The sequence below is a fragment of the Apus apus genome, chromosome 2 (genome assembly GCF_020740795.1).
Source record: "Apus apus isolate bApuApu2 chromosome 2, bApuApu2.pri.cur, whole genome shotgun sequence".
NCBI classification, from domain to species: domain Eukaryota; kingdom Metazoa; phylum Chordata; class Aves; order Apodiformes; family Apodidae; genus Apus; species Apus apus.
The window spans coordinates 84925077-84951960 of NC_067283.1; the positions used below are offsets into that span (position 1 = coordinate 84925077).

The 26884-nt window shown below is 39.8% G+C and overlaps 1 protein-coding gene across 4 annotated transcripts in view; it reads left to right on the forward strand.

Moving 5' to 3' along the window:
• Positions 1–227: 227 nt before the first annotated feature.
• Positions 228–26884, forward strand: part of IKZF1 (IKAROS family zinc finger 1) — a 67623-nt gene continuing 40966 nt past the window's right edge. For 3 of the 4 annotated variants that reach the window (XM_051610007.1, XM_051610008.1, XM_051610009.1), the window contains exons 1-3: positions 930–1232; positions 12974–13027; positions 19836–19955. In XM_051610007.1, the coding sequence (XP_051465967.1) occupies positions 12988–13027; positions 19836–19955 (160 nt within the window). In that variant the 5' untranslated portion in view covers positions 930–1232; positions 12974–12987. Of the gene's footprint in view, positions 292–929; positions 1233–12973; positions 13028–19835; positions 19956–26884 lie in introns of those variants that run through there. The other variant, XM_051610006.1, reaches the window with a different exon arrangement.

The following is a 26884-nucleotide window of genomic DNA, read 5'->3' on the forward strand; positions in this document are numbered from 1 at the left end:
GGAGCACTCGGCGGGGCGGTGCCGAGCTCGGCCCCTCTCCCGCACTTCCAGCCCCACTTCAAGCCCTCGCCAGGTAAAACTCCCCCGCGGGGGGCGCCGACGTGCGAAGGTGCGGAGCGGGGGCGGCTGCGGGGGGCGGCTGCGGGGGGCGGAGGGCGGGCGGGGGGGCGAGCGGCGGGGGAGGGACCGGGCGCGGAGCCGCCGCCCGCGGGGCAGCGCCGGCACATGGAGCGGCTCCGCTCCGCGCCGCCACAGCTGCCGCCTGCCCCGGCCCCGGCCCCGACGTAGCAGGTACTGCGTGGCGGTGGGTCCCGGCCGGGCACCGGCCCCAGCCCCCGCTGGCGGGCGGGGGGTCAGAGCCGAGCGGCTGCGGCGCGGGGGTGAGGAGGGGCCGCTCGGAGCCGGCGCCGCCGGGAATTTGACGGGAGAGTAAAGTAGGAGACTGCGGAGCCCAACAGGCAGGTCCTCCCGTCCCGTCCCATCCCGTCCCGTCCCGTCCCGTCCCGTCCCGTCCCGTCCCGTCCCGTCCTTTTCTTCACCTCCTCCCCGTCCCACACCCCTTTTAAATTATATATATAAATATACACACAGTATTTTATTTTATTTTTTAAAATTTGAAAACATTGCGCCGCATTTTGGGTGTAATTGGAGCGCTTCGTTAAAATTTCAGAGATGAGCAGCCACAAGGAGCTGGCCGAGAAGGGGTGTTCATTGATTCCAAGGGGAGGGAAGCGACGGGGCGGTGGAAACCCTGCCCCCCCCGGCAGGAGCGGGTGCGGACCGGTCTGTTTTCGCCTCCTCGAGTCAGCTACGGCACTTCGGTCCATTCAAAGCCCGAGTCCGGATTCCTTGCGCCTGTCATGTGCAGAGGGGTGGCCGGCACGGAGGTTGTAAAAGCCATTAGGAACTTGTAAAATTAGCAGCCCCTGTGCGTTTGAGGGGAGCTGCGTTAGAGAAGTTGCTGACTTCCGAGTAGCGGTGCCATCAGAAGTTTTCCTCCTGGCGATACAGCCTGTCACAGCTGGAGGTTTTCTTTCACCCTGCTCCACAGTTACCCTCTCTGTGAGGCGACAGTTTCGGTCTGTAGTCGTTATTCAAGAAGATGCGTGTAGTTAGAAACTGTGTGTGTGAGGAACCTACTTCCCACTGCAGCAGTTGACTGTAAGGAAACTCAATTTTGTGCTTCAAGAAAGCTGATTACTTCTTGGATTACTTCTACCTTGGTCTCGAAGGTATGGTAAAGATGGCAGACCTTATGCAAAACATTCTGTTTCCAAAATTCTTTAAAGTTAATACTGTGTCCGAAAAATTGTGTAGCTTATGATTGCAAATTATCTCCAAAAAGTGATGTTTTGTGGAATGCAAGCATTTTTAGAGCAGTATAACCATGGCTTAAGCTATGTAAATTATTTTAGAGGAATATCATGTTGGTTTTTTGTAGGTTTTTTCTTCTCTTTTTTCTTTCTTTTTTTATTTATTTTTTTTTTTTTTACTTTTTTCCTTGCACTGAGTCTGCTTACACATGTAAGTGCAAGCAGTTTTTTCACAGGACTTTGTGTGAGGATCAGAAGTTAGAATGAGAGCTTCCTGACTAGGTATTTTTCTTTTCAATAGATAGATGCTACCAAAGCTACAGCTATGTACATTTACTCTCCAACCGTCAGAAAAAAACAACAACCCTCAAATTAAATAAACCAGGTATCTAATAATGTTTATATTTCATACATTCACTTTAAGAACCCATTTGCTAGACTTTAATAGTCTAGTTTTAAAATGGGAAGCTGTAATGCACTGCAAGGGCCAAATGCTTTAAAAGATGCACTGTGTTAGCGTCAGTTGACTGCTCACATCAGTTGTAACTCACGTGTATTCTGGAATAACATGTCGTATGACTATTAAACATTATAAGTAATCATTGAAATATAAAGAAAAAGCTTATTGATGTATTACATTTTAAAATAACTACTGAAATTCCTTTCAAATGCTTGGAAAGACTTTAATCTGAATCAACTAATAAGGAGCATGTTCTGAGTGGCTTGCGGCACTGCTCTCTCACCTTCCGGGTGAATCGCATGGCTTAAGGTGTTTAGAGTCTTAGTGAAATAGAAAAACTGAAGTCAGGATGGCTTTCTCATAAGAAAATGTAGCTGCTTCTGAATTTTGCAAACCAAGTTTTTGCCTTTAGGTAACTTTGTTTGTTCTTCTTTCTCTTCTTAATGAGAGAAATTGTAAGGCAAAAAAGTGAGGATGGATTTGTTCATGTCACCATGAAAACACCCAGTATTCCTCTTAATGGGTTAATATAATAGTAGCAAAAGGTAGTTTATACTCTGTTCCTTTTCCAAAAGACACCATCGCTTGCATGAGGAAGCTTATTTCTAATACTGGCATGCTCTGCTTTGATTTTAACTCATAAATATTTTTTTTTAAACTGAATTTAAAATACCAGATATACTGCTTAGACTGCCATATCATTCCTGCCCCCAAAGATACCTCAATCCATAGCAAAGCTTTTCCACCTTATATAGGGTGGCCTTATGCCATATTGCTTTATCAAACCCTTGAAACTGCTGTGTGTGGACATGAGAAACTAAATGTAGACCAAATGCAAGACCAAGAACTCTTAAAATGATAGCTGTCCTTAGCAGAACTGAGTGGGGAAGTGTCCAAAAGCCTGCAGAACTCTGTACTTTCCTTAGTTCATGTTTCTGTTATCCCAAACTCTCTTCCAGCCTTAACGATTTTCTCACAAATATTAGTATCCATGACTATACATTTCCTCCTTTTTTTCTTTTTTCTTTTTTTTTTTTTTTTTTGAGATAAGTGGCTCAAACTCAGAACTCAATATACTGCAAGTCTGAAAGAAAAAAAAAAAAATTGAAATAATATCATAGCCCTAACAATCAAGTAATTTAAGATAAAAAGCCAAGGAGAAGGCAGATTTATCCACTGAGTGAGAATACCAACTAGACTAAGTCAATGGAAGTCCAAAACTGGACATTTTCAGGAGCCAGGATTTCAAACCTAATTCACAGGGAGATACTGGAGAGTCCTCTGCCTCCTGGGTACAGCTTCCAAGGGAAGTAACAGGAAGGCAGAGGCGTGATCTGGAATTGTACTGATTCTCCTAATTTAGTCAGGAAGCACTGGTGGATCCCAGTAATTAAACAGAGATCATTAATCTCTCTGGTCCAATGTAGTGATGGACAGATGGGCAGACAGGGCAGAGGACTCTTCCATCATTGCCCTTCATGCTCTCAGTAACCAGAGAAGCTTAGACTCTGATCCTAAGTGCATCCTTTATCCTTGCTGAGTATTTCTCAGGGTGGCTACCTAACTCCAAGTGAGCAAAGTGAGTTGATCTTTTTTGAGTAGATCACATACTCAGGAGTTGCAGTAGAGAGACAAGTTTTTTGTACATCTGTGACTTTCCACCTTGGCTCCCAGCTGCCAGTGCTCACTCCAGCAGTGTTTTGGTGGCATGTTTCTTTTTGTAAGCATGAATGACACCTTTGTCATCTGTTACCTTCAGTGTACAATAAAAAATGCAATAGTTTTCATCTTGATGTTACTGTAGCAGTTTTCCTTTCCCTTGTGGACCTTAATACCAAAAACCTGGTCTGCTTGCCACTTCCACTGCATAGCAATGCAGCAATGTAAGTGGAGAAGCAATCCAGAATTTTACAACAATGCAAAACTTGTTTCTCATCATTGAAATCGGATAACTCCAAATTGAAGCCAAAATTATTTCCAAACACATTTTATGTGAGCTTTGGTACTTCTTTCACTAATGCCACAATCTTGCAGAAAACAAGGAAATGGGTCCGGTTTGTATTTCAGCAACAGAAAACATGGGCATGATGAATTGTATGCTGTTCTGGCAGACCATTTCTGGCAACATTTTTTCCAAAAGTCCGGAGGATATCAAAAGTCATGGATCACAGCCTAATTGTGTGGCTCTTTTTCAGGAAAAACTTCCAGTGTAGACTTGTGGGATTTTTTTTTCCTTTCCTGTTTTATGTGCAAGAAGAGCTGGGTCCATAGTGAATTTTAATGTTTTTCAGTCAAGATTCACATATGTACTTGATTACATTTTGACCAGTCATTATTTTCTACTATTATTAAAAGTAATAGAATTAGACCAAAGAAAACAGTAAAGTAGTAAAATGCAGTGTAGCAATAATGGGATCTTTGGAAAAAGTTGTTATCTTTATGAATGTAAGGTGGGATGCAATTCTGGCACTGCAGTGGGCTTCCCTAGAATTCCCCTCTAGAGCAATAAACCCCACTTTTCTAGGAAGCAAAAAACTACAGAAAGAAAGATTTGGAAATTACTTTTTCCACTTTTTCCTCTTAGAATCCTGCCTCCCAAAAAAAAAAAGAAAGGGGAGGGGATGAGGCTGCACTGTGGGAAAAATTCTGTTGGGTTAAGTGTTTTCTTGGATAGCTTTAGGAGAGTGCCGGGGCTACATTGTTTCAGTCGAGCAGTGGAAGGTAAGGGCTCTAATCAGTTTTCCTGGGAGTATGCTTCTTTGGGAAACATTTCTAAATGCTTGCAACTCAATGCAAGAGTCAAAAGAGGAAAGACATATTCCTCACTGGCATTTTTTTCTGTAATCCCTCACTGGAGGGGAAAAGCATTTAGAGACTCGCGTGTCTTCTGAGGCAAGTTAGCCAGAGTTGTTCTTGTCAGCTTTATGGCAACTTTTATACGGGAGGCTACTTTAAATACTTTCCACTCATCCAATATATCTACAGTTTTATCTCCCTAGGGGTTGTCCAGGCTGGGAAACTCTGTTTCCTAGGTCACCTGTGTTTTGTTGTCCCTATGCCTGTAATCTATACATAAATATAACTAAAACTTGGGAGTCAACAAGAGTTTTGATTGCTCCTTAAATTTAAACAGAGTTCTGTTAGACCCCGAGGGTACATTGCGATGCATCTTTATTAAGCCCAAGAAATTTCTGACTTACCCTTGTCCTTTAAGACACACCCTCCCCCATGCTTTAAGCGGGTGAATAATGAAGGGATTGCAGGTCACTACCAACACAGTGTGGTGATTGCAAAGGTAGGTCCTAGTCCTGAAAATATACATGCCTGTTCTTAGCTTTATTTATACCATTGCAAATTTATATGGATAGGACAGTGCAGGCACACTCACGCTTCTCATATAAATGCCTCCAAAGGCCATTCAGACAGTTTTTGAAGAGCAGGCACACGGAAATTGTAATAATTTTTAAGCAATGGGAACTGTCCACTTCTTTAGTTAATTTTGAAGTGGATTTCAAGTGAAAGATTTACATTTCTTCTTCTGATCCCAGTTGCTCTAGCTTTGTCAGTAAAAGAGAAACTTTCTCTGTAAGACTGATCTGATTCCCTACTGCATTTCTTCATTTTTCTGCTTGTGTCAATTCACTGAGAACAGTGGAGCACTTGCAGTGAAAAGCTGGAATTGTCTGCAGTGAATTGGGTCCAAAATATTAGCAAAAGCAGACTGAGTTAACTGAAACATGTAGTGTGGAGAAACTTGCTAATTCATTTCAAATATAGTACTTTTAGGAGTTATTTTTTTGTTTGTTTAGGGAAAAAAAAATCCCACAGATCTCTAATATGCTTACTTAGGCTGATAATATCCTTTAATAATCCATAACAGCTTGAACAGTTTGAAGGGAAATTAGGAAGCAATTCCGTGATCATGAAGCAGAGTTATTGAAAGCTCCTGTAATTTGTATAAATTGACTGCTGGTATATTGCTGGAAATACTTAGCAATAACAATTCTAGGGGAATAAAGGGATGTTTTTATCTTTTCTCTATTGCATGTTTGGATATGCTGTGCTAAGGGCATCCTATTCTTTTAAAATCATATATATATATAATATGGATACAAAAAAATTGTATCTGCTCCCTGCCTTCTCTCAGGAAGTTCTGGAAGAATATCCAGGAGCTTAGTCTGACCACTCGAGAATGTGCTGTGTTCTTAGATGGAATGCCTTAATTTACACACCTCACCTTTTTTTAGTCGGTTTATTTGTATGATGGAAATGTGTGTATTTTCTTTGCCATGGTGAATTTATTCCCCTTTTCTGCTTGATTTTTAGTGAATAAAGGTGACAGAGTTTAATGCACTAATAAAATGTGGCCTTAATTAGGAAAATTACCTTCGTGTTTTTCTCATATTGTGGAAACAATTTATAATGACTCTAGTTACAATTCAAAAATCTTAAGGAAGAACCTTTTTTTTATATTTGCAATGATATCAAGTCCAGTAATTTTCACACAGAATCAATAAAAGAACACATTTTAAAAATTATCTCTTTTAACAATGAATTGTTACATGAATATAGCTCAAACAGTAGAATGCTAAGAAGAATGCATATGGAAAACACAATTAAGAATTAAAGATGCACTTTTTATCATTTGTCAGTGATTTGACAAAGAATTCCTGAAGAACTGAGAACTATGTAAGATCTTTGAGACAACTTTTTTTACACCCTCACAATTGTTCACTAACACACAAATTAATTGTACATGTGCCAGCATATAAATGTTTCACATCTGCACTGTTAGCAGAGTTCTTTTCTTAATCTTGTGTACTGAATTACAGTGCTTCCTTCATTTTGCAGACAGGAGCTCTCCATTGAAATTTAACTGTATGCTCATAATTGTATTGTCAATTTGTGTAGTTAACCAGAATTTGCACTAGGCAGGAATACAGAAAAGACTGAATAAACTAAACATCTCCCTCGACTTTGTAGAAAAAGCTGAATATGGAATTAGTGTAGAGGGAGAGAAATTGATCCACTTAGTTTTAACCTTTTTTCTCTGTTAATGCATTCCTTTAAAAAACAAACAAACAAACAACAAACAAACAAACAAACAAACAAAAAACAGAAATTGAAGGACACAAGTGCTTATTATGACTCTCAGTTTTTGGTTTTCAGAAAGGACCACCCCTCATCTTCATAGTTATTATTTACATTGAACTGTGTGATGAGGCGGAAATTAAAAATAGAATTAAAATGGTTCTAAAGTAGTCTTTCACAGAGACTGTGAAGTCTAGCATATTAAATTACAATAATAAAGCTAATTATCAGCTGCTTGCTGAGATATTGGATGCTTTTAATTAAAACTAGTCTGTAGGATTCTAGCAATTTTCTTCAAGTATTTCCACTGGTTGTGCAATACATACTACCTTTTACCCATATTTAACATCCTTCCTGTTGTGTGTTCAGCCTCATGTAGCATATTTGTATGTGAAGTTAAAACTCTATTAAAAAAAAATTAGGTCTTTCGTTTAAAAGAAAACTAAATGCTTTACTAAATTTTTTACAGAGTTGCCCCTATTAATTTCCTCTCTTGGTTATTTGTCCAAACTCATTCATTTCAGTGGATGCAAGAAGCTTGGTTCTGCTAGGTTGAGACTCTCTGTTGCAATTAGAAATGCAGCTGTGTTATCGTTCTGCATGTAGATGCAACTGCCAACCTAAAAAAACAAAAGATGGATGACACATACATGATAATACATGTCACTCCTAACCTGTTGTTTACTGTGCAAATTCTCCCATCAGGTATGTTAAAGGCTATAGGTGTTCAACAGTACTGTGTTTTTCAGGTTGCACCCTGGTTTTACTTCATTAATTTATTTGTAATAAACTTTTCTTTATATGTCATGGGTAGTTGAATCTAGGATCCATTTTAGGAGCTTTGCTTCAATTTAGATTGCAAAGTGGGTTGGGGTTTTATGTTTCTGGCTGTTGGTTTGGAGTTTTAGTTAGTTAAAGCTGCAGCCTATGTGATGAGGAGCCAATGGGACATGTCAAAGACCACAAAGATGAGACGTGCTCACACATCAGCACTCTGCTAGGGCCAGCTGCTCCAATGACCCGTGCGAGCGGTCCCTTTTCCTGCCGTGGGGCTGCTTGCACAAACAAGGGTTGCGAAATCGGCCCTTTCCCTGTGGTGGCTGTGGAAGCAAGGCTGGGGTTTGCCTCTTTGCTTGTTTGTTTCATGACAATTAACCCAGAGCTGCCACCACTAAGGAACACATTCCCCTCTTTTTATATTTGCAAAAGCACCTGCAGAACACCAGGACCCTTGTAGAAAGTTTCTTCTCCCCTCCTCCAGATTGCATGAGTGCTCATGTTTTCTGCTTTGTGGAAACTTTGTGGAAAGGTGTACCTGCCCCCACAGGATGCACTCAAGACAGAACTGGTCCTTCAGGGACCTTTCTCTCTGCTCAACAAGGCTACACCTACATAGTCAGGAAGCATGCAGCTGGATGTGTTGTATGTTTGTGGACTCCTTGCAGCACCAGAAGTAGAGCTATCTGTAGATTGAAGGACAGCTCTGAGATTAGGTATGCTGGTGTAAATCCCAAGTGGCTCCACAAATATCAAAATCTGTGATTTCATTTCCATACAGTAAGTTATGAGCTAAGTGTGAAGGACCTGTTGTCCCAGAGAAATCAGGACATATGTAGCTCGGGAAACAAAGAAGAAAACACAGTTACTGGTCTTTGGCACTGGATTAGGTCATTGCATTGAATATTATCAGTGGCCCAATCTTGCGATCTTTTAATATCCTAAGAGAGCAGGGTTTGTAGAAGGACTGTCATGCTTACAATTTTGTTTGAATTGATAAAACATTGTATAAATGCTAAGCATTCATTTTCTTGACAAGGGGGTTTACTTTTAAATTTGCATTGTAAAACAGCAGATGAAATAATAAGCCAAGATTTGAAAACAATTTACTGTATCCTGGAAGATTAGAAAAATCTTGACTTTCAATGACTTCTTCATATTTACACTCAGAATCCTAAAAGGTTCCAGTTCCTCTTCTGGTTGTAATTGACACCAGGTGTAAATGGAGCACTGCCTCAGTGATTCCTGGGGTGTGTTTTGATATATTCTTAAGACATAGCACAAGTTATATTGTAGAGAGAGAGTCAAGGAGAGTAGTCAGTCACATGTAAATTTTTCTTGGGCTCAAGATGCTAAACTGCTCAAAGGCTGACTAATTTAAATCCAACATTTTTATGTGAGCATGTAAGTTAGGTACTTCCTTATTTAAAACAAAATTAACATGGCTTTCCAATTATTTTTTTGTTTATGTGTTATTAATTAGCCTAAGATTGCAACATTTGATTCTTTTTCCAAAGCTTTATGGTAGCTTCATCTGTGAATCTAGTATTTGAAGTCTGAAGAGGAAAATGCACAACTTAGAGTTCTGCATCTGAAAAGACTTGAAGAAATAGTTCTATCAGTTTTGTAGGGAACTTTGTAGCTCTTCCAGTACTGGCCAAACTTTGAAGCTGTTTGGATTACTACGTAGAACAAATTGCTATTATCACCCAGGTGCTCATCTCTTTCCTGGCATAAATGAGAGGTATGCAAGTTCAGCATTTGAGAGCAAGATTTCTTTGGTGATCTGCCCACCCAGCTTTTGATTTCTAAATCCAGTCTCCTAAATTAGCTGCTAACCTAAATAGATGTGACTGCATGGAAGACAGTGAAGTCATATGAGCTTCTTATGCTAGTGATAAATTTGATGCTGTATATACAATTTACAATGAAAAATTGCAAAACAATTTTGGTTTTGCCAAAGCTAACAGTTACTTAGAGTCTCATGTCATACACATTTCTAGAACAGTGTTCTTTCAGATAAATCTATCTAAAGATCTATTAATTTACAAATTGACAAGAAGTAGATACTTTAGTAGAAATCCTGGTATGTGTTCATAGGGCTGTCTTGTTTTCTGGGAAGTCAGTGACAATGTTTCTGCTGAGTCTAGAGCAGAGGAGGAACAGGAGGTAAAACTAGGCATAGTTTCCTATTTATAGATTTGCCATAACAAAGATAAAAGAGATACATTCTACTCTTAGCACTTAAAATTTATCCCAAGGTGCATTGTGGCCAAGTCTCGTATGAAAAACTTTTTAACTGTCAAATAGACTAAACCAACACACTGCTGTCTTTGCAGAACTGGGAGGGGACGCTGTGTCCCATCATGTATTCTTTGCTGTTACAGCTGAAGTTAACTGGGATTTCATTAGTATTTTCCAGATAACACAGGATACTATAGTGTTGGAGTACAATTTTCCTCTATGAGGGTTTCAAAACACCCTTTAGGGCTTTTAAAAGTTCTTTTGCTTCGTGTTATGGATCTTAATCTACATTTAGAAACCACGCTTCATTGTTCTAAAGAATTGTTAAGGGAAAAAATCTTTCTCTCATAACTTTTCCACCAGCTCTATTTTCCCTCTATATTACACCCCTGGGAAATGGGTCAGCCTTGCCAAATGTTCTAAGATCACCTAATTTAAGTGTAAACCCTGAAATCATCTCTTTGAGAACTAACAGTATCTCAGGACAGACAGTCACCTAACCTCACAGAAGGCAAGCCTAGGAGTATTCCACTAAAAAAACCCAACAAACCAAATTGTACTCTAGTTTACTTCTGTTAAAAGAAAAAACAAACACAACAAAAAATCTGTACTCTTGTTTACCTCTCCATTTAAGAACTGGGAGTGTTTTCAAACTGAATTTTGCCTGATGACAGCAAGAGGCAGGAAGCAGTAGAGCTCAGAAGTGTGCTGCTTAAGTTGTAGAAATGCTGAACATACAAGGCTCGTTATCCCAAAGCCAGATAAATTCAGGACTATGAAAATAGAAGACATTTTCTCCTTTGTCACCTTCTCCCCTTGTTTCTCCCAGTCCTGCTGAAGCCCTAGCAACAGGGAGAAAACAAGTGCTGTTGGAATAAAGTGCGTTTCATGACTGTGTCTCCCTTCTGGTTGGTATTTTTTTTGGGATGTTTTCTTTTCTTAGTTGGGGTATTCTCTGTGGAAACTGTGTACTAATTTACTGATTAATAGTAGCCAGGTGACTCCTGAAGGCAGTAGTAGATGCACGGGCATTTCTTTTATTCTTCCTTTGTGTTCAGTCATGCTTGCAGGAGAAATAAGGGACTAGACATAGCACTTGTACCATACCACCTGCCATGAATACACCACTTTTCCAGTAACTGAGCAGGCTACCATTATAGGGTTTTCCCTCCTGCAAGAGAAGCTGTATTGCCCACTGACTACTTCATTTAAAATAAACCTAGTGAAAACTCTTCAGTCCCATAGGAACTGACACAAATTGTTGAGTGGTAGGTGGCTTTTTGCATTTTGCATGGCTGTAGTAATTTCTGAGAATTATATATAGACGTTAAACAAATTGCTTGACTGGAATTAAAGTTTTAAGAGCAGAATAAAGCAAGATAGAGAGTTGTTGGATACTAAGCAGTGCAATGGTATATCTGCAATAGGCAGAATGTTCTGTGAGAACACCACACACTTTCTGGAAACTGCATAAACCAAATTCTCTTCCCCAACCTATCTGTCTGCAGTCTTGTAGTCTGTGTGCTCTCTTTTTGCAAAGCTAGCACGGACCTGCTAAGGGAGGCCAGCTTTTACAAGGGGGAGCAGTAGTGTATTGGATCTCAGGCATACAGAGGACATGAGGAGACCGTAAAGCTTATGAAATTAATAAATATGACTATGGCTATTATGCTTTCCCACTGAAGCTTCAGGGCTGAAGATTTTTTTGGAACAGAAAACAATCATGGAAGCTGGGCTAAAAAGGTTAGGATAAGGCTTGAATCCTTCTGTAGGCACTCAAGCTACATCCTCCTCTGCTTCCAGCCCTCAAGATTCCAAGAAACAGAGTCGATGGGGCAGATAACTTAGTTATAAGAATCAGCAAAGAGCCAGCTGCTCTGCTTGGTAGGATGTAAAGCCAACCAGACCAGCTAAAGATATGACCTAGCAAACCATGGCTGAACAAAAAGCTTGTAGGCTTTTTTTCCCCTCCCCACCTGAGGCTACACTTCCAGGTGGGGACCAGGTTGTGCTGGGACTACCTGCCCTGGCAACACATCTATAATCGAAGGGGCCACCAGCTGTCCACAGCCAGCACTTGAGCCTTGGGACCTGCAGTGTCCCCTTCCAACAGAAAACCTGAATTTTGTTTCTACCCCACTAACCCTCTGCATGCTTCTCCCTGGTGCTTGTGGTCACTGGTTGCTGCTCCTCGGAAGATGGTATGTTGCAAGCAGAAGGCAGGAGCTTCCCGGTATCGCTCGCCATGCCGTGGAGCCAGCCATCTGTCAGCAAAACAGGAAGGCACAGGTTCCCTTTCCCTCCTGGGCTCGTTTCGCTATTTTCGGGAGCTGTGCTTCTCCCCCACGCAGCGCCGGGCTGGTGCGGTCTGAAGGAAGAGCTCCTGGGCGAACGAGGGGCCAAAGCCTGAAGCTGCTGCTCTGCCCATCTGCTGTGGCTGGAGGTGTATTCATTATTAATGGAGGTAGTGGCGGTTGCTGCTCAGATATGCAGCCCTGCCTGGGTAAATGAGACATTCTTCAGCAAATTGCTTCGTTTTTTGATTGCTGATTGTACGCGTGTCACCAAGCTGACTCAAGGTTCATCGATGCATGCTCAGTAAATTAGAAAGAACATAACTATGGATCAACCAAGAGAATGAATTCTGTGCCTACAATGACCCAGGGCCATTTAATTTTCTGCTTAATTTTGTTGCAGTCAGTTTGCATTTTGGGTTATTATGCAGTAGGAAATTAACAATAAATAACAAATTTGGTCCTCCTGTGCTTGTAATGATATTTTTATAAATCTTTGTAATGCTATTTTTAAAAGGATCAAGGTCTGTGCCAGTCTGATACTCCAGCAAGTATGCAGGGAGGGAATAAAGAGAAAAATACATTATTCTTCCCAGATAATCTTATAGTTAAATAGTAAAAGGTTTGGTGGTTGGATATTTTTTTTTTCTTTCCCCTTCTTTCTCCTTCTCTGCATGTGTGGGGTTTTGTTTCGTTGGGGTTTTTTGTTGGTTTTGTTTTTTTTTTTTCCCTTTTTCTTTGTATGTATGTATGTGTTATTTTGCATTAACTTAAGGCTCTTCCTCTCTTTTCAGACAACTTGAGGAAAATGGAAACAGATGAGGCTCAAGATATGTCCCAGGTTTCAGGTGAGGTCCTTAACAAATAGTTATACAAAGAAAATACTAAATTCCTCCTCATCTTTCTAGCACAATACATTTTTTCTTGTTGTCAATAAAACTGCTTTGGGTCTTTTTTAAAACCAGAGTGGGAATTCAGATATAATTAATGATATAACTTGATATCAAGCCCAACAGTGCATGGATTTTTTGAAAGGAACTGGGTAAATAAAGAAGTCAAGGGAATATAGAGGCATAGATGTAATTTTGCATTCAACCTGTGGTAGCATATCCCTGAGCATGGTCAGGTGCACATTTACACTCCTCCTTTGGGGAGAAAAATTCTCATTGTTACAAAATAAATATAGAACAAACAAAGTTCACCATGTGGGAGGGGGAAAATATTAATTAAAAGAAAACTGCATTTACTACATAGGGTTACTTGACTTTTTCCAGATCATTTAGTTTTACTTATAAATATTTAAAGAAAAAAGAAAAAGAAAAAAGGACTGTTTGTCAGGAGGCTTTACACTTGTAACTGTTTTTGTCTAAGATGATAATATTTCAAAAAAATTTTAAGCAGCACAGAAGTTAGGTTTCTAAAATTTGCCCTATAGTGGCATGGATAGGATTTTGCAGTCTTACCCATATTGATATTCTTATAGGGGGTTTTATTCTTAACTTCTTTGGCAATAGGTTCCTTAAAAAATTGCCTTAGCAAGATAAAACGTATTCATATTGTTGTGCCTCCGCAGCTGAAAAAGACCAAGTTAGTCTCTTTCCTAGTTTCCCTAATATGTTGGCAGCTGCAACGGTTAATGGCTTTCAGTTTTCACTCTTAGTGTTCTCCCTGGAGCAAAACAGCCCCATCACAGGGGCATTTCCAGGCAGATACCTGGGTGTGTGGCTTGTAAGAGGCAGCTCCCAGGGACTGCTGGCTCAGGACCTGGAGGCCAGCTATAGGAGATCATGAAGGTCTGGGTACAGCGTGGGCGGGTAGGTCACTGGGTTTTCCTGAAATATATAAACACAATGTTCTTTCCCTTTTTTTTTTTTCCTTTTCTTTTTCTTTTTTTTTTCTTTCTTTTTTTTTTCTAAAAATGTTGAGGAGTTTTTTCAAAAATTGGAATAAAGAACTTTTAGTGTCATCTGAAAATTGAAAATCAAAGACATTTTCCATCTGAAAGAACAACAACATAATAATCCTTCATGCCAAGAGAAGATTTTCAGTTACATTTAGTATAGGGAAGTCATTCCTAGTCAGCCCTGTGAAGGCACATTTCATTCCCCTCCTCAAGTAACAATTTTAAAATTGTAACTGGAGATACTTATGCATCAGTGTTTTGTTGCATGCTGAAACAATTTGTACATGAACTCAAACCTGTCCTATACATTCTGTGCTTAAAGCATGTCTGGCCCTTGCAGAAAAAGCAGTTTTAATCCTCTATGCAGATAAAGCATTGTGGACCTACATGGAGCAGTGAGAGGTGCCATGATTCAAGCCCAGCTCCTCTGCCTGCTGCAGAAAACCTTTCCTTCTTGCATCAGCTCCTGGGGGCAGGAGCACTGACCTCTGAAGCAGCTGAGGCTCCCCTCGATACCCACACCTAACTTTTGTGGTAATTTTTACAACAGTGTTGCTGTGAGCTCCACACTTTCTACCTCTTACAGGGCATTGCTTTTGATATAAGGAGGAATAGTGAGAGATGACGCTTTGAGTCAAGGAGTAGATTAGAAGGTCACACACTCTGTCTTCTTTATGGTCTGCCTCTCCCCTTGAGAGGCAGTATTTGCAAGCAACTTCACTGTTTTGAATGTTTGAAATATTTACATAATAGATGTGTATCTATGTATAAAATTAATTCTCAAAGTTTCCCAAGATTTCAACCACTGTAGTGCTTTATTGTGCTATTTAGCTTCTCTAGCAAATCATGCAGATGAAAGCAGTGCTCTTCTGTGATGAGAGAGGGTTGTCTTAAATATATATATATATATATATATATATATATAAATATGTATCAGTGTAAGAAGAATTTTACTTCTGACAAGCGGTACATAAACATTACAGGGGGGAAAAAAAATCTGCTTTGAACTCTTCCTGCTGTTCCTGTCACTGAGCATCTGGTACTTTCTGTAAGCAGAGGCTGTGAGTTCAACAGGGTTTTTAGCTGGGTTTTGTGAACAATTGGCCAAAGAAAGAACTTGCTAATTTACTTTCATTTATGATTTGAGGTATGTATGAACTCAGCCTTCTGGAAACAGGAATTTGTCAGATTAGATTCCACCAATACTGCCTCTTTGTAAGCTCTTAATAGACCTCAAAAGTAGAGAATCTGAAGGTACAGGGATGTTACCTATTACCTACTTCTTTGTCAGGCTGGTGAATCCAAAAGAGTTTTCCCCTCTTCTCCTCCTAGGGATCCACATGCTTCTGAGATGCTTCCTTACATGATGAGGGAGCTCTACTATATATTAGAAACCAGATAAAAAATTGCACAGTGCCAGGAGCGTGGGATTGTCTTGCCAGCTGAAAAACAACTTTATTTCTTTCTCCTGCTCTGTGAGTAAAGCCTGTCAGATGTAGCTTACTCTCTGAGTCTGTGGATTTGGGTGTCTTGGTTCACTACCACACTTGATTGTGTTTTAAAACCAAATTAATTAAAAAATAAAATTTGTTTAGGTTGTTTCTTTGGGTTTTTTTGCTTGTTTTAGTTTTAAACCCAGAAATCAAATTGGTCTCTATAAATAGTCTTCTCAGCTCAAAAGTAGTTTTGCAGCCATGTGCTTTATGCAGCTGTAGCTCTCTCAGGTGTGGCAGGGACGAGCAGGGCCAGGAGAGCATAAAACTAATGTGAGCAAGCCAAACCATGCATGCACACAGGCATTCCCACTTCTGGGAATCCAGGCATGGCTGACTCCTAGAGGAACTGAAATACCATGTAACCAGCACAGAATTCACACTTTTTATTTTTCTCCTGAAAGTGATATTTCATGAGACAAGCAGTTGCAGTTCTGAAATGAGGAGAGAGCTGACATACATTTAGCCAAATGGTATCCGGCACCCATACGAGTCAGAGAATGCAGATAATATCTCACTTAGCTAGCAATATTTTCCTTACCTTCCTTTCTTTTCTTTCTTTCTTTCTTTCTTTCTTTCTTTCTTTCTTTCTTTCTTTCTTTCTTTCTTTCTTTCTTTCTTTCTTTCTTTCTTTCTTTCTTTCTTTCTTTCTTTCTTTCTTTCTTTCTTTCTTTCTTTCTCTCTTTCTCTCTTTCTCTCTTTCTCTCTTTCTTTCTTTCTCTCTTTCTCTCTTTCTCTCTTTCTCTCTTTCTCTCTCTCTTTTTCTCTCTTTCTCTTTCTCTCTTTCTCTTTCTCTTTCTCTCTTTCTCTTTCTCTTTCTCTTTCTCTTTCTCTTTCTCTTTCTCTTTCTCTTTCTCTTTCTCTTTCTCTTTCTTTCTCTTTCTCTTTCTCTCTATTTCTTCCTTTCCTTTCCTTTCCTTTCTTTTCCTTTCCTTTCCTTTCCTTTCCTTTCCTTTCCTTTCCTTTCCTTTCCTTTCCTTTCCTTTCCTTTCCTTTCCTTTCCTTTCCTTTCCTTTCCTTTCCTTTCCTTTCCTTTCCTTTCCTTTCCTTTCCTTTCCTTTCCTTTCCGTTCCTTTCCTTTCCTTTCCTTTCCTTCTCCTGCCCTTTCTTTGTCTGTCATTTTCTCAGTTCTAGGGCTTGACAATTAAGGAAGATGAAAATAATAGTACAAATGTTTCCACATCTAATATTAAAAGATCACACTAGCACCAACCAGGCTCCGCTGCCCTCTGCAAAAGCAGGAAGAATTTTGCATTTGGTGTTCTTGCTAGGTCCTGGGAAGGTGGAAATGAGTGTATCCTGGGCTGGTATCTCCTGCCTGAGAGCTTGGCTCCTGTCCCAGAGCAACTCTCTTCTCATTGCTAGAGGTTTGAAGTTCTGCTAGAGAAAAGGGAACATGAATTGGGTTGTGACTCTCATCCAGAAAAATATGTATGTTGCTTTTCTTGCATAACTTCTCTGGTGATTCTAGTGTTTCCATAGGAATCAACCTTCAGGATTAAATACACCCCACATTAGGTTGTGAAAGGATAGAGAATTTCTGGAGGATAGAGGATTTATGTAAGAAATCCTGCCTTGTCTTACTCTTTCATAGTTGTAGCTCCAGCACCATCCTGGCATTAACTGAACGACTCTCAGAACTGAGTAGAGATGTTAAAGAAACACCAGGCCATGGACTTGGTAGGAGTAAAGGATGCATAAAACCTTACTGGGCTGGGCACTTTGTTCCCTTCCTCTCTTTCCTTGTATTACAAGGGCAGAGATGAGGAAGCTCAAGTAGAGAGAAGTTGAGGGTCTTGCTTGCCGCTGTTGATAGGTTAGGCACTTATCTGATAATTCCCATGCAGAAATGGCAGTGTTTGGAAAACTGAGACCATTTTTCAGAGCTTCAAGATGAATGGAGCCTGCACTTGAATTTAGCTCTATTTATGATTTAACCAATAGCATAATGAATCAATGGCAGTGCCAGAAACAGAACTTCAGCTTCTACAGTTCCTTGTCTTTTTCATTGGATGTGTCAGGTGGCTCTTTAAAGACACCTCCACCCCTGGCTCCAAGATTGGATTGCATTGTTTATTCTTCACATCTTATTTTTTGAGCAAAAACATAAAATGGGAATGGAATAAATCTACAGTAGTTTGCTGTTATGTGACATTTTAGTAATTTACCCCAGTTCTTGCCACTAGGTTGTTTCGTTTTTTAGCTCCATCTCTTTGACCAGTTACTGTTCTGGACATGCCTGTCAGAAATTATGTGGGAAACTGTTCCGTCCTTTCTCCCACCCCCTTTCCATTTCTAAATTAATTGGCAGAAGAATGTTAGTGAGATTTTGTATCTGTAAGATTACCATTTAGTGGTGAACTTATTATAGTGTAACAATTTGAATGTAGTTAAGGCATGAAATACAAGTATCTTGGAATCCAAGACACAGAGCTCAACGAGTATATCTATTTTAAATCCACTATTTTTACCCTGCCTTTTTGCATTCAGGGATTTCTCAAGCATGTGTAACAGGAAGAAATCAAGTGATACAGAATGAGTCATTAAAGCCAAGATTACTAAGTTTTCTTAACTGCAGCCTCCTGCAAAAAGGGACGAGGTCCATGATGCTAGTCTGATTCACGCCACCTGTGCAAACCGCTATTAATTTAACAAGTAGAAGACTGATATCTGTTTAGTGATCCAAACAGTTCACCATAAACTGTGAAAGTACTGATCTACTAACAGGTTTCTATTCCAAAAGACTGGTTTGACTTATCTTCAAAGCATCCTACTTAGCCTACCTACTGTAGGATGCCTAATTAGACACAAAAAAAGTTCTGATTCTGTTTGCCACCCCTTATCTCATAGGTCTGATATTATGTGTTTGTATTGGTTTGTAGCCAAAAGAGCCTTCAGGTTTTTAGCGTGAGCATTCTTCTGAATCTAGACTAAGCCAAAACTGTTTTGGTTTTTGTTTTGTTTGTTTGTTGTTTGTTGCTTTGGGGCTTTGGGGGATGTTGGGTTTTTTGTGTGTGTTTTGTTTTGTTGGATGTGGAAGTTTTGAAAAAGCTGAAATATTTCAGTTGTCTCTCCTCATCTTATCTGTAAGAGACACTTCAGCTTGGCAGGATGGGACTTGTATTGGAAAGTCACTGTCAGTTCTTTAAGTTCCTTAAATCCCACAAAAACAGTGCAGAAAACTACAGGAACCATTACATAGGGAGCTAAACAATGAATGTAAAAAACTATTTTAATTAACTTACTTCCTGCTTTTACTTTCCTCTGTTGCAAAATTCATAGTCCTTCTTTTCCATTTATGCAATCTGTCTTCTCTCTTATACTTGCATCCAGTGGGTGTGATTTTGCCCATTTAAGAATATTATAATACCCATAATAAATGTGTGAAGTCATTTTAAAAGAAGCTCTGCAATACCATGGGCAGGACATATATGCTGTGACTGAAAACTAAAGCAAAAAACCTCACCATTTCTAGAATTACAAAACTTAACTAAACCAGTTCCATACTACTTATAACATACTAAAGCACCAGACTGTTTTCTTCTGCAAAACCTTGTGTGCACAGAATACTGGGGTTTGTTTCCTTTTTACAAATAAGAGACCGTAAAGCCCTTGAAGTTATGCTTTGACTGACCTCTGCTAATTGTCCATGGTTTAGGATGTTCCAGGAGCTACAGGCACTTAATTACTTGTAGGCACAAGGACCAGCCAAATCTTGATCTGTGGGTATTAGGGATGCTTGCTAAAGCTGTAGTTGAATTTTTAGGCTGAGATTAAAAAAAATATTTTTGGTAGCTCTGTTAGAGCTCCAGAATACTTGTGGGTTAGACTTCACTATCTCATTGAAGAAAATCCCAATGTGCTCTCAAGGAGCATCTGTGGAAGAAAAAAAAGTTTTTACAAAATATGACCATTTGATAACTTTTGTAATTTGTCAGTCTACATTGGCTAAACTAGATCTTCTGAGTATAGCAGGTCTAAAATATCCATCTGTGTTGCAGATATCCAAAATGTTAAGACTGATAACTGTGTATCCAGACTTGGAAGAGACACTGGCCATCCTTTATTTTCTCAAATACCATCCCCCTGTATTGAAAATATGCTTTTTCTCTATGACAGCAGGTTTTGGTCCTAAGAATGTCATGCTTTTAGTAGTGTTTAGGGTTTTTGTTAAGTTTTACTTGGTTTGTGGTTCCTCTTACGGTATTTGAAATTGAGGCTACTCTGATGACTCACTGATGCTACTCTCTTCACTACTAGGAAAGGAAAGTCCTCCAATTAGTGATGTCCCAGATGATGCAGATGAACCTATGCCTGTACCAGAAGACCTTTCAACTAGTACTGGAGGACAACAGAGTGCTAAGAATGAGAGAGTCTTGGGTAAGATGACTAGTGTACTTTGATAAGAAATAATAGTACTTAGTATAATATGACAATAATGTTAAAGTACTATATAGCAAGACATTATACAAGCAGGTCATGTGCTTTTCCATCTAGTTCAGCACAGGATCACTCAGGTGCTTATTGTTTTTTGTAGAACCTTCTCTTTGGAAAAGGCAATTTGAAGGACAACGAGCCTTTTCATCCACAGAGAAGTCATAAAGATCCTGTCATGTATTTTATTTCTAAAGCATGACTGATAGCATGCAGATCTTTCCAGGAAAGATGGTTCTCATTCTCTGTAGGAAATGGAACTAAATATATGCTACCAGGTCTAAATTATCTGAACTAAGATTTTATAAAAATCAGTAAACTCTCAGGTATTTTTAGTATTGTTTATATTATTAATTTGGATGCTATCTTGAATGTTATCTGTTATTCCGTTTTCTCTAGAAAGGCCATATTAGAACACACATAGTATTCATATGTTTCAGATTCCAATACCTGATCTTTATTTACCCTTGTTGTTTTTTACTGGGAGAACTTCAGAAAACATGTGAATTTTGTTCTCCTGGGTAAAAGTCCACAACTCATAAAGTCTGTTGGATTAAAAGAAATTATTTTCCAGAGATGATTTTGCAAAATGCTGATGATTCTCAGGGATCCCAGACTCGACTCCAAAGACTACCAATACTGCTGACTATTGCATGCATTAGTTCACATGTAGTCCACTAAAAAAAGACTAGAGTATGAAGTTTGTTTACTAGTAGGGGGAAAAAAAAATTTAAAAAGGAAAGAAAAAGCGCAATGACTCCCAGAATGCTGTGATTGATGCACTTGCTGATAAAAATATTTCAGGAGAGGAGTGGCTATCAAAATATTTTCATCCACAAATAAAAGTATAGTTCATAATTTTCATATTCCTATTGTAAGAATGAGGACCAGGATGGAAAACTGTTTATAGAAAGATTGCATGTGCCTTTCAGTGTTTTGTGCCTAAGGAAGTCAAATAAAGAATGGTATGTGGAAAGGCAGGCACAGAAAGCAAAATAACCAAGTCAAGGTAATATAGCAAGGACAGTGTCAACATTAGGAGTAGAGTCTACTCCCAAATGTCAGCACTAGCTAGTTGAGAATGCAGCATCTTATGGCTTTCCACTTGATCCTCTCTTACCAAACATGTGAGCATAAAGTTCAGCTCCTACATGATTTGACATACCTTATGAAAAAATTAATTTTTAAAAATGCTTTAAAATCAAATCACTTACCTAGTGCTTTGTTTCTCAGCCCAAAGGAAAAGCTCCTGCCTTTACTGCTTGTGCATCAAGTCAGTAAAATGAGTTAAGCCTCCTTTCTCCCACAGTAATTAAACCCTAAAAAATACTTAAGCTCTGATGTAAAAAATAATATATTTTTAAAAAATACCTTGTTCGAACACAAACAGGATTTTTTATTCCATTGAATTTACTTCATCTCACAAATATCATACAGAACCAGCAAAGATGAGATTTATATTTGCTGATTATGTAATTATTCTCCCAAAAGTTCGATTATATATCAATATAAACACATATTAGAAATTACTGTAATACAAGAAGGAGAAAATGTTATCTTTGGTGTCCTAAATGTGATAAGTTCCATATGTTATTCTCATTAGCTTTACTTTGTGCACTCAGCAATAAATTAGATTTTCCAAGTCCTGTCTTCAGCACTTTTTCTACAGCCGCTTTCTCTATCCATAGTTCTTTGGTTTTGAAGGCTCATATCTTGTTACGAGATATTTACCATAGTAAACAGAAACAAAGGCAATTCACAGTACTCTTCTATGAATGATCTTTAACTGTAGGTATCAACTCCAGTGCTTGCAATGTTTTTCTTTTCTGTAAAGCTGCATACACTTTTACATCTTCTACTGCTCCTTTTTCTAGCACTAAACTAACTTTTTGAAAACAGTATACTGAAAAACTAATTTTCCTTTTTTATGAAAAGGGTCTGACCACATACCCAAAACATATCAGGAGACATATGGTTGCCATGCATATTTTGGATCATCATTTAAAACATAAAATCTGTTAGAGATAAACCAATACCTTAGGAGTGGTGTTTGGCCCATATGGTCCCATAGATGTATTAGGGATGAAGGGGCCTGTCTTTCTATGTAGGCATTGGCTTGGTGTTCAGTGCAACCTGTCATCTCTAAGTCCTAAGATCTGTTTCTCTCTATCACCAAACTTAGGAAAAAGCAGTTTGAAGAACAACAGATAGGTAAGAGAGTATTGTAAAGACCCACTGATGTTGTATGTATCTTGTAGCCTATGATAAGTGACAGGTGATGCACAAGAGCAGATACAACTAAGCAGCAATTTTTCTCTTTCCTAATGTCCCATCTGCTTCCTTTGTCAAAAGAAAATCCCCTGTGCACTTTGCTGTATTTCAGCATATGATTTACAGTGCAGTTCCACCTAATCTGTAACACCCTAAGAGATCAGCTGTCCATCCAACATGCACTGAGGAAAGGTAATTAGAGCCAGACATTTGTGGAAGAGAGCCACTAGGCTCTGGAAGACTTCTTTGTACATGTAGTGTTCTAGAGGTAACAATAGAAATAGCAGGTTTGTTAAATGAAAAGAGTAAGTATTTTCTTTATCTTACTAAAATTAGGTGAGAAATACATTGTTTATTTTAATCACCCTGTGAGATAGAAATGTTCAAATGACCATTTGCTCACTCAGATTTGTAGTAACACTTTATGAAACATTTAACCCCAGAGTCAAAAGTTTAATTACCTTTTTCATCAATTTAGCATTTTAAAGGTCAAAGATTAGGGGAAATAAGCTATTTTCAGAAAAGAAAAATATGCTGTACTTCCTCCACATTTTCAAAAGTCTCATTTCTTGCTCCTTACAGCCCTTGACTGAGACTTGAACACAGTGCTATAGACCTAAGAGAGAGAACCATTTGAAACGTCTCTCTCACTGAGAATGAAGGTGTAGTAGACTTCAGAAGTTAAAGTACTCAATTTACTTTCCAGATTTTATTTTATTTATTTGCTGCCTTCAGATTTTGAGTATCTCACTTAAAATTATTAGAGAGGGCGCAAATTTCATAAGGGAGGTACTCAGAGGTTCATGAATAGTGTGCTTTGACTTGTGTCTCTAGACAGAGAACCTCAAGACATGCTTTCCTTCTGACCAATGCAAAAATCATAAGTGGGTGTAAAAAGGTCATTTGTGGAAGTAAAGTCATCAACAGTTTCTAGCAATAACCCCAAGCAGCACAGCAAAGCAGAAACATATTAAAAGATGTGTCCTGGTGACTGCTATGTCACTTCATTTCCTTGATGAGCTTGTTATGTTTTTAATGTTGTAACTTGCAGAATGCCACTATGTGTAGAGCAGCTTCCTCCTGCAAACTTTATTTCTGCTGCTCTGTCTACTAGATCTTCTTCCTTCCTTGTCTTCTTCTCCACCCCTAATTTTCTTCTCAGGCTGGTCTGGGACTTATAACTTTTTTATTATTTTACCTTTTTACTTTGCTCATGCACCTGCTCTACATTTAGCTTTTCTAGAAAACACAGACATTTTCAGACAAGCAATGGTCTGGATTTTCACAGCTCTTTGAAGCACTAGAGACTTTTACCATCTCTCCTAAATATACTTTTGAACTTTTGATGCAAGACAGAAATACATATCCCATTGAAATTCTGTTCCGTTAAGAATTAGTGCTTTGCAGCCTATTTTGGATAGGCAGCCCTATTTCCCATGCTAACCTATAACGCAGGAGCTGATTTGAAATATCTTCTGCTGATTCTTACTGTCTCCATTCAAATTTCAAGTTAAATGTTGCGTGCACCTTTTGTGGATTATCAGTACTGAACATCCTGTATGTGGTAAACAGTTGCAGTTTAGGGCTGTTTCGGCCCTGCGACTGGATCCTCATTGAAGCCATGTGCAGGAAGCTAATGATTCAGTGAGCTGTAGGTCAGAGCCTACTTGATGCAGAAAAAGGCATTTGCTGCAGTGATAGCATTTGCCTAGAGAGGCAAATAGTACTTTCCTTTATCCATGACTGCCCATAGCATAGATGGCCACTGATGAGTAAAAAACAAAAACATCATCTCACAGTGTTACTGGCCTCAGACAGAGGCTCTGGGCTTTCCGTTTCTGCACAGGCAGCTGCTGAAGATGACCTTGTAGACTTAAAATATAGAAGTCAAAGGTTTCTCATGAAAAAAGTGATCACCACCATAGTCAGAGATTACAGTCTTGACCTGAAAAATGTAAGGCATAGAGATATTATTCTTTCTGAGAGGAAGAGGTGGACAGAACTCATCCCACAAAGTTGAGTTGAAACTGTTGGACAACTGACAGAAGGTGCAAAAAAGTAACAAGTCAACCTAGACATCAATCACAGAATCACAGAATGGCAGGGGTAGGAAGGGACCTCTGGAGATCATTGAGTCAAACCCCTCTGCCAGAGCAGGACCGCCTCAGAATCTAGGGCAGGTGACACATAAACGCATCTGGACAGGTCTTGAAACTCTCCAGAGAAGGAGACTCCACAGCTCTCAGGGCAGCCTGTTCCAGGGCTCTGTAACCGTTATAGTAAAGAAGTTCTTCCTCCTGTTGAGGTGGAACTTCCTGCGCTCTAGTTTGCATCCATTGCCCCTTGTTCTGTCACAGGGCACAACTGAAAAAGATTGGCCATTCCTTCTTGACACCCACACCCTTCAGAAATTTGTATAGACTAATAAGATCCTCTCTCAGTCTTCTCTTCTCTAGATTAAACAGGCCCAGGTCTCTCAGCCTCTCCTCATAAGACAGGTGTTCCAATCTCTTAATAACCCTTGTAACCCTCTGTTGGACGCTCTCAAGTAAATCCCTGTCCCAGAACTGGACACAATACTCCAGGTGGGGTCTCACTAGGGCAGAATAGAGGAGGAGGAGGAGGAGAACCTCCTTCAACCTGCTGAACACATTCTTCTTAATGCACCCCAGGATACCACTGGCCTTCTGGGCCACAAGGGCACATGGCTGTCCCACGGATAACTTGTTGTCCACCAAGACTCCAAGGTCCTTCTCCATGGAGCTGCTTTCTAGCAGATCAGCTCCTAATCTGTACTGGTGCACATTGTTGTTCCTCCCCAGGTGCAGGACTCTACACTTATTCTTGTTGAACCTCATTAGGTTCCTCTTTGCCCAGCTCTCCAGTCTATTCAAATCTCACTGAATGGCTGCACAGCCTTCCAGTGAATCAGCCAGTCCTCCCAGCTTCGTATCATCAGCAAACCTGCTGAGGATACACTCAGTTATTGAAGCAGAACCTTGTGTAGCTGCAGAGTTTTGGTGCCTGGCATCACTGGGAACCTGGCATTGCCTTCACATCCTGGGGTCTTCCCTTGCAGCCTTGGGCATTCAGAGGTGGTAACCTGCACAAGTAGCTAGTTACTGGGCAGGCAAGTGCCATCACTCTGAGCTGATTTAGTGCTTTATTTCCTTAAAAGGAACTTAACCATTTGAGAGCATGGACATAAGCATTGCTGAGGAACCACCAGGCCAACCACAACAGCTTGCCATTACATCAGTCTGCTGCAACTCACACATAGCTGGGTGGAGACAGAGTAAAAGTGTGTAAAGGCTGAAGACAGGGGGGAGAAAGGAGAAAAGCCAAAAAGGGAAGTGCCCCACCCCAGCTTGCAAAATCAGTCCTGTTGCTTGAGACAGGTCCATCTCACTGCTGCCTCGGCACTTCTGTAGGTCAGGGAAAAGAGGTTAGGAAAAAGACAATCAGAGCTAAATGTCTTTGTGCGCTCCTCCTGTAGGAGTTCAGTGGCAATGGAGACAGTGTGTTGTGTATGACTAATACAATACACATGTGGAATATACGTGCATGGACATACATAACAATTCAGAGAACTAAAGTAACCTGGAGGGCTGTGTTATGTGTTGTACTTGCTCAGGTTTCAGCATCTCTGTTGCTTAAAGGTGCGAAAGTGTGTAGGAGCTGATGAGCCATGGTAAATAATTGCTGATACTTGGTGTCTCACTTGATGTAGCCCTACTGACTCTGAGAGCAGGGAGAAAATTTGTTTCAAGATGGTTTGGGGAGCTTTAAGAATTTTCTTTAACCCTAAAAATGAAATAGGGCTTGAAAGTCCAACAAAACAGGCTTCTGAAGGAATTGAAAAACATGTAACTAAAATATTTTAGAAACTTTTAAAAATAGGGAAGTTGGAAATCTCCCCTCTGGTTTTGTCCAAAGCCCCTGTGTCTAGTCCCAGTGTACCAGTCCCTAGGATGGACTGGTATTGCATGCTCTGAGACCCTGCCAGGATGACTCACCTGCTTTCAAGGGGAACACAGGAGATGGCTTTGTCAGGATTATTTTCATTTTGTATGCAAAACTCTCCTGGGAATTTGTACTGAGGAGGATGCGGTTGGTCTAGTGTGAGAAGGCATGTGACAATTTAATTAATGACCTTTTAACATGCTGTATGGGCTATGTGGTACATACCAGCCTTCAAAGGTATGTTTTGCATGTGCATAGGGTGAAACAGTGTGCTAGAGTGATGTGCAGAAGGCCCAGTTATATGGAGCTGCTTGGAAGCTGAAGAATTGCTTGAAGTAATTACTTAGAATTTAGCAAAATGTGCACAAATTTTTAGAAGGCCAGTGAAAAATAGCCCTTGTTTGCAGGCAGATTCCTTAAAAATGCTTGCTGCAGGTGATGGATGGTGAACATTTTCAAAACACGCTTGGAAGTAGTTTCTTGAAGGGAGGGTGAACCAGTCTAGAAATGAGAGCTGCCACAGCCCCAGCGTAGGCTGTGCTGTATTAGCATAGTTAACTCAGCCCATGCAACACCAGGGCAGAGCCACTGGGTAAGCAATCACATAAAAATTTGTTCACTCATGCAAGAAAAGCACATGA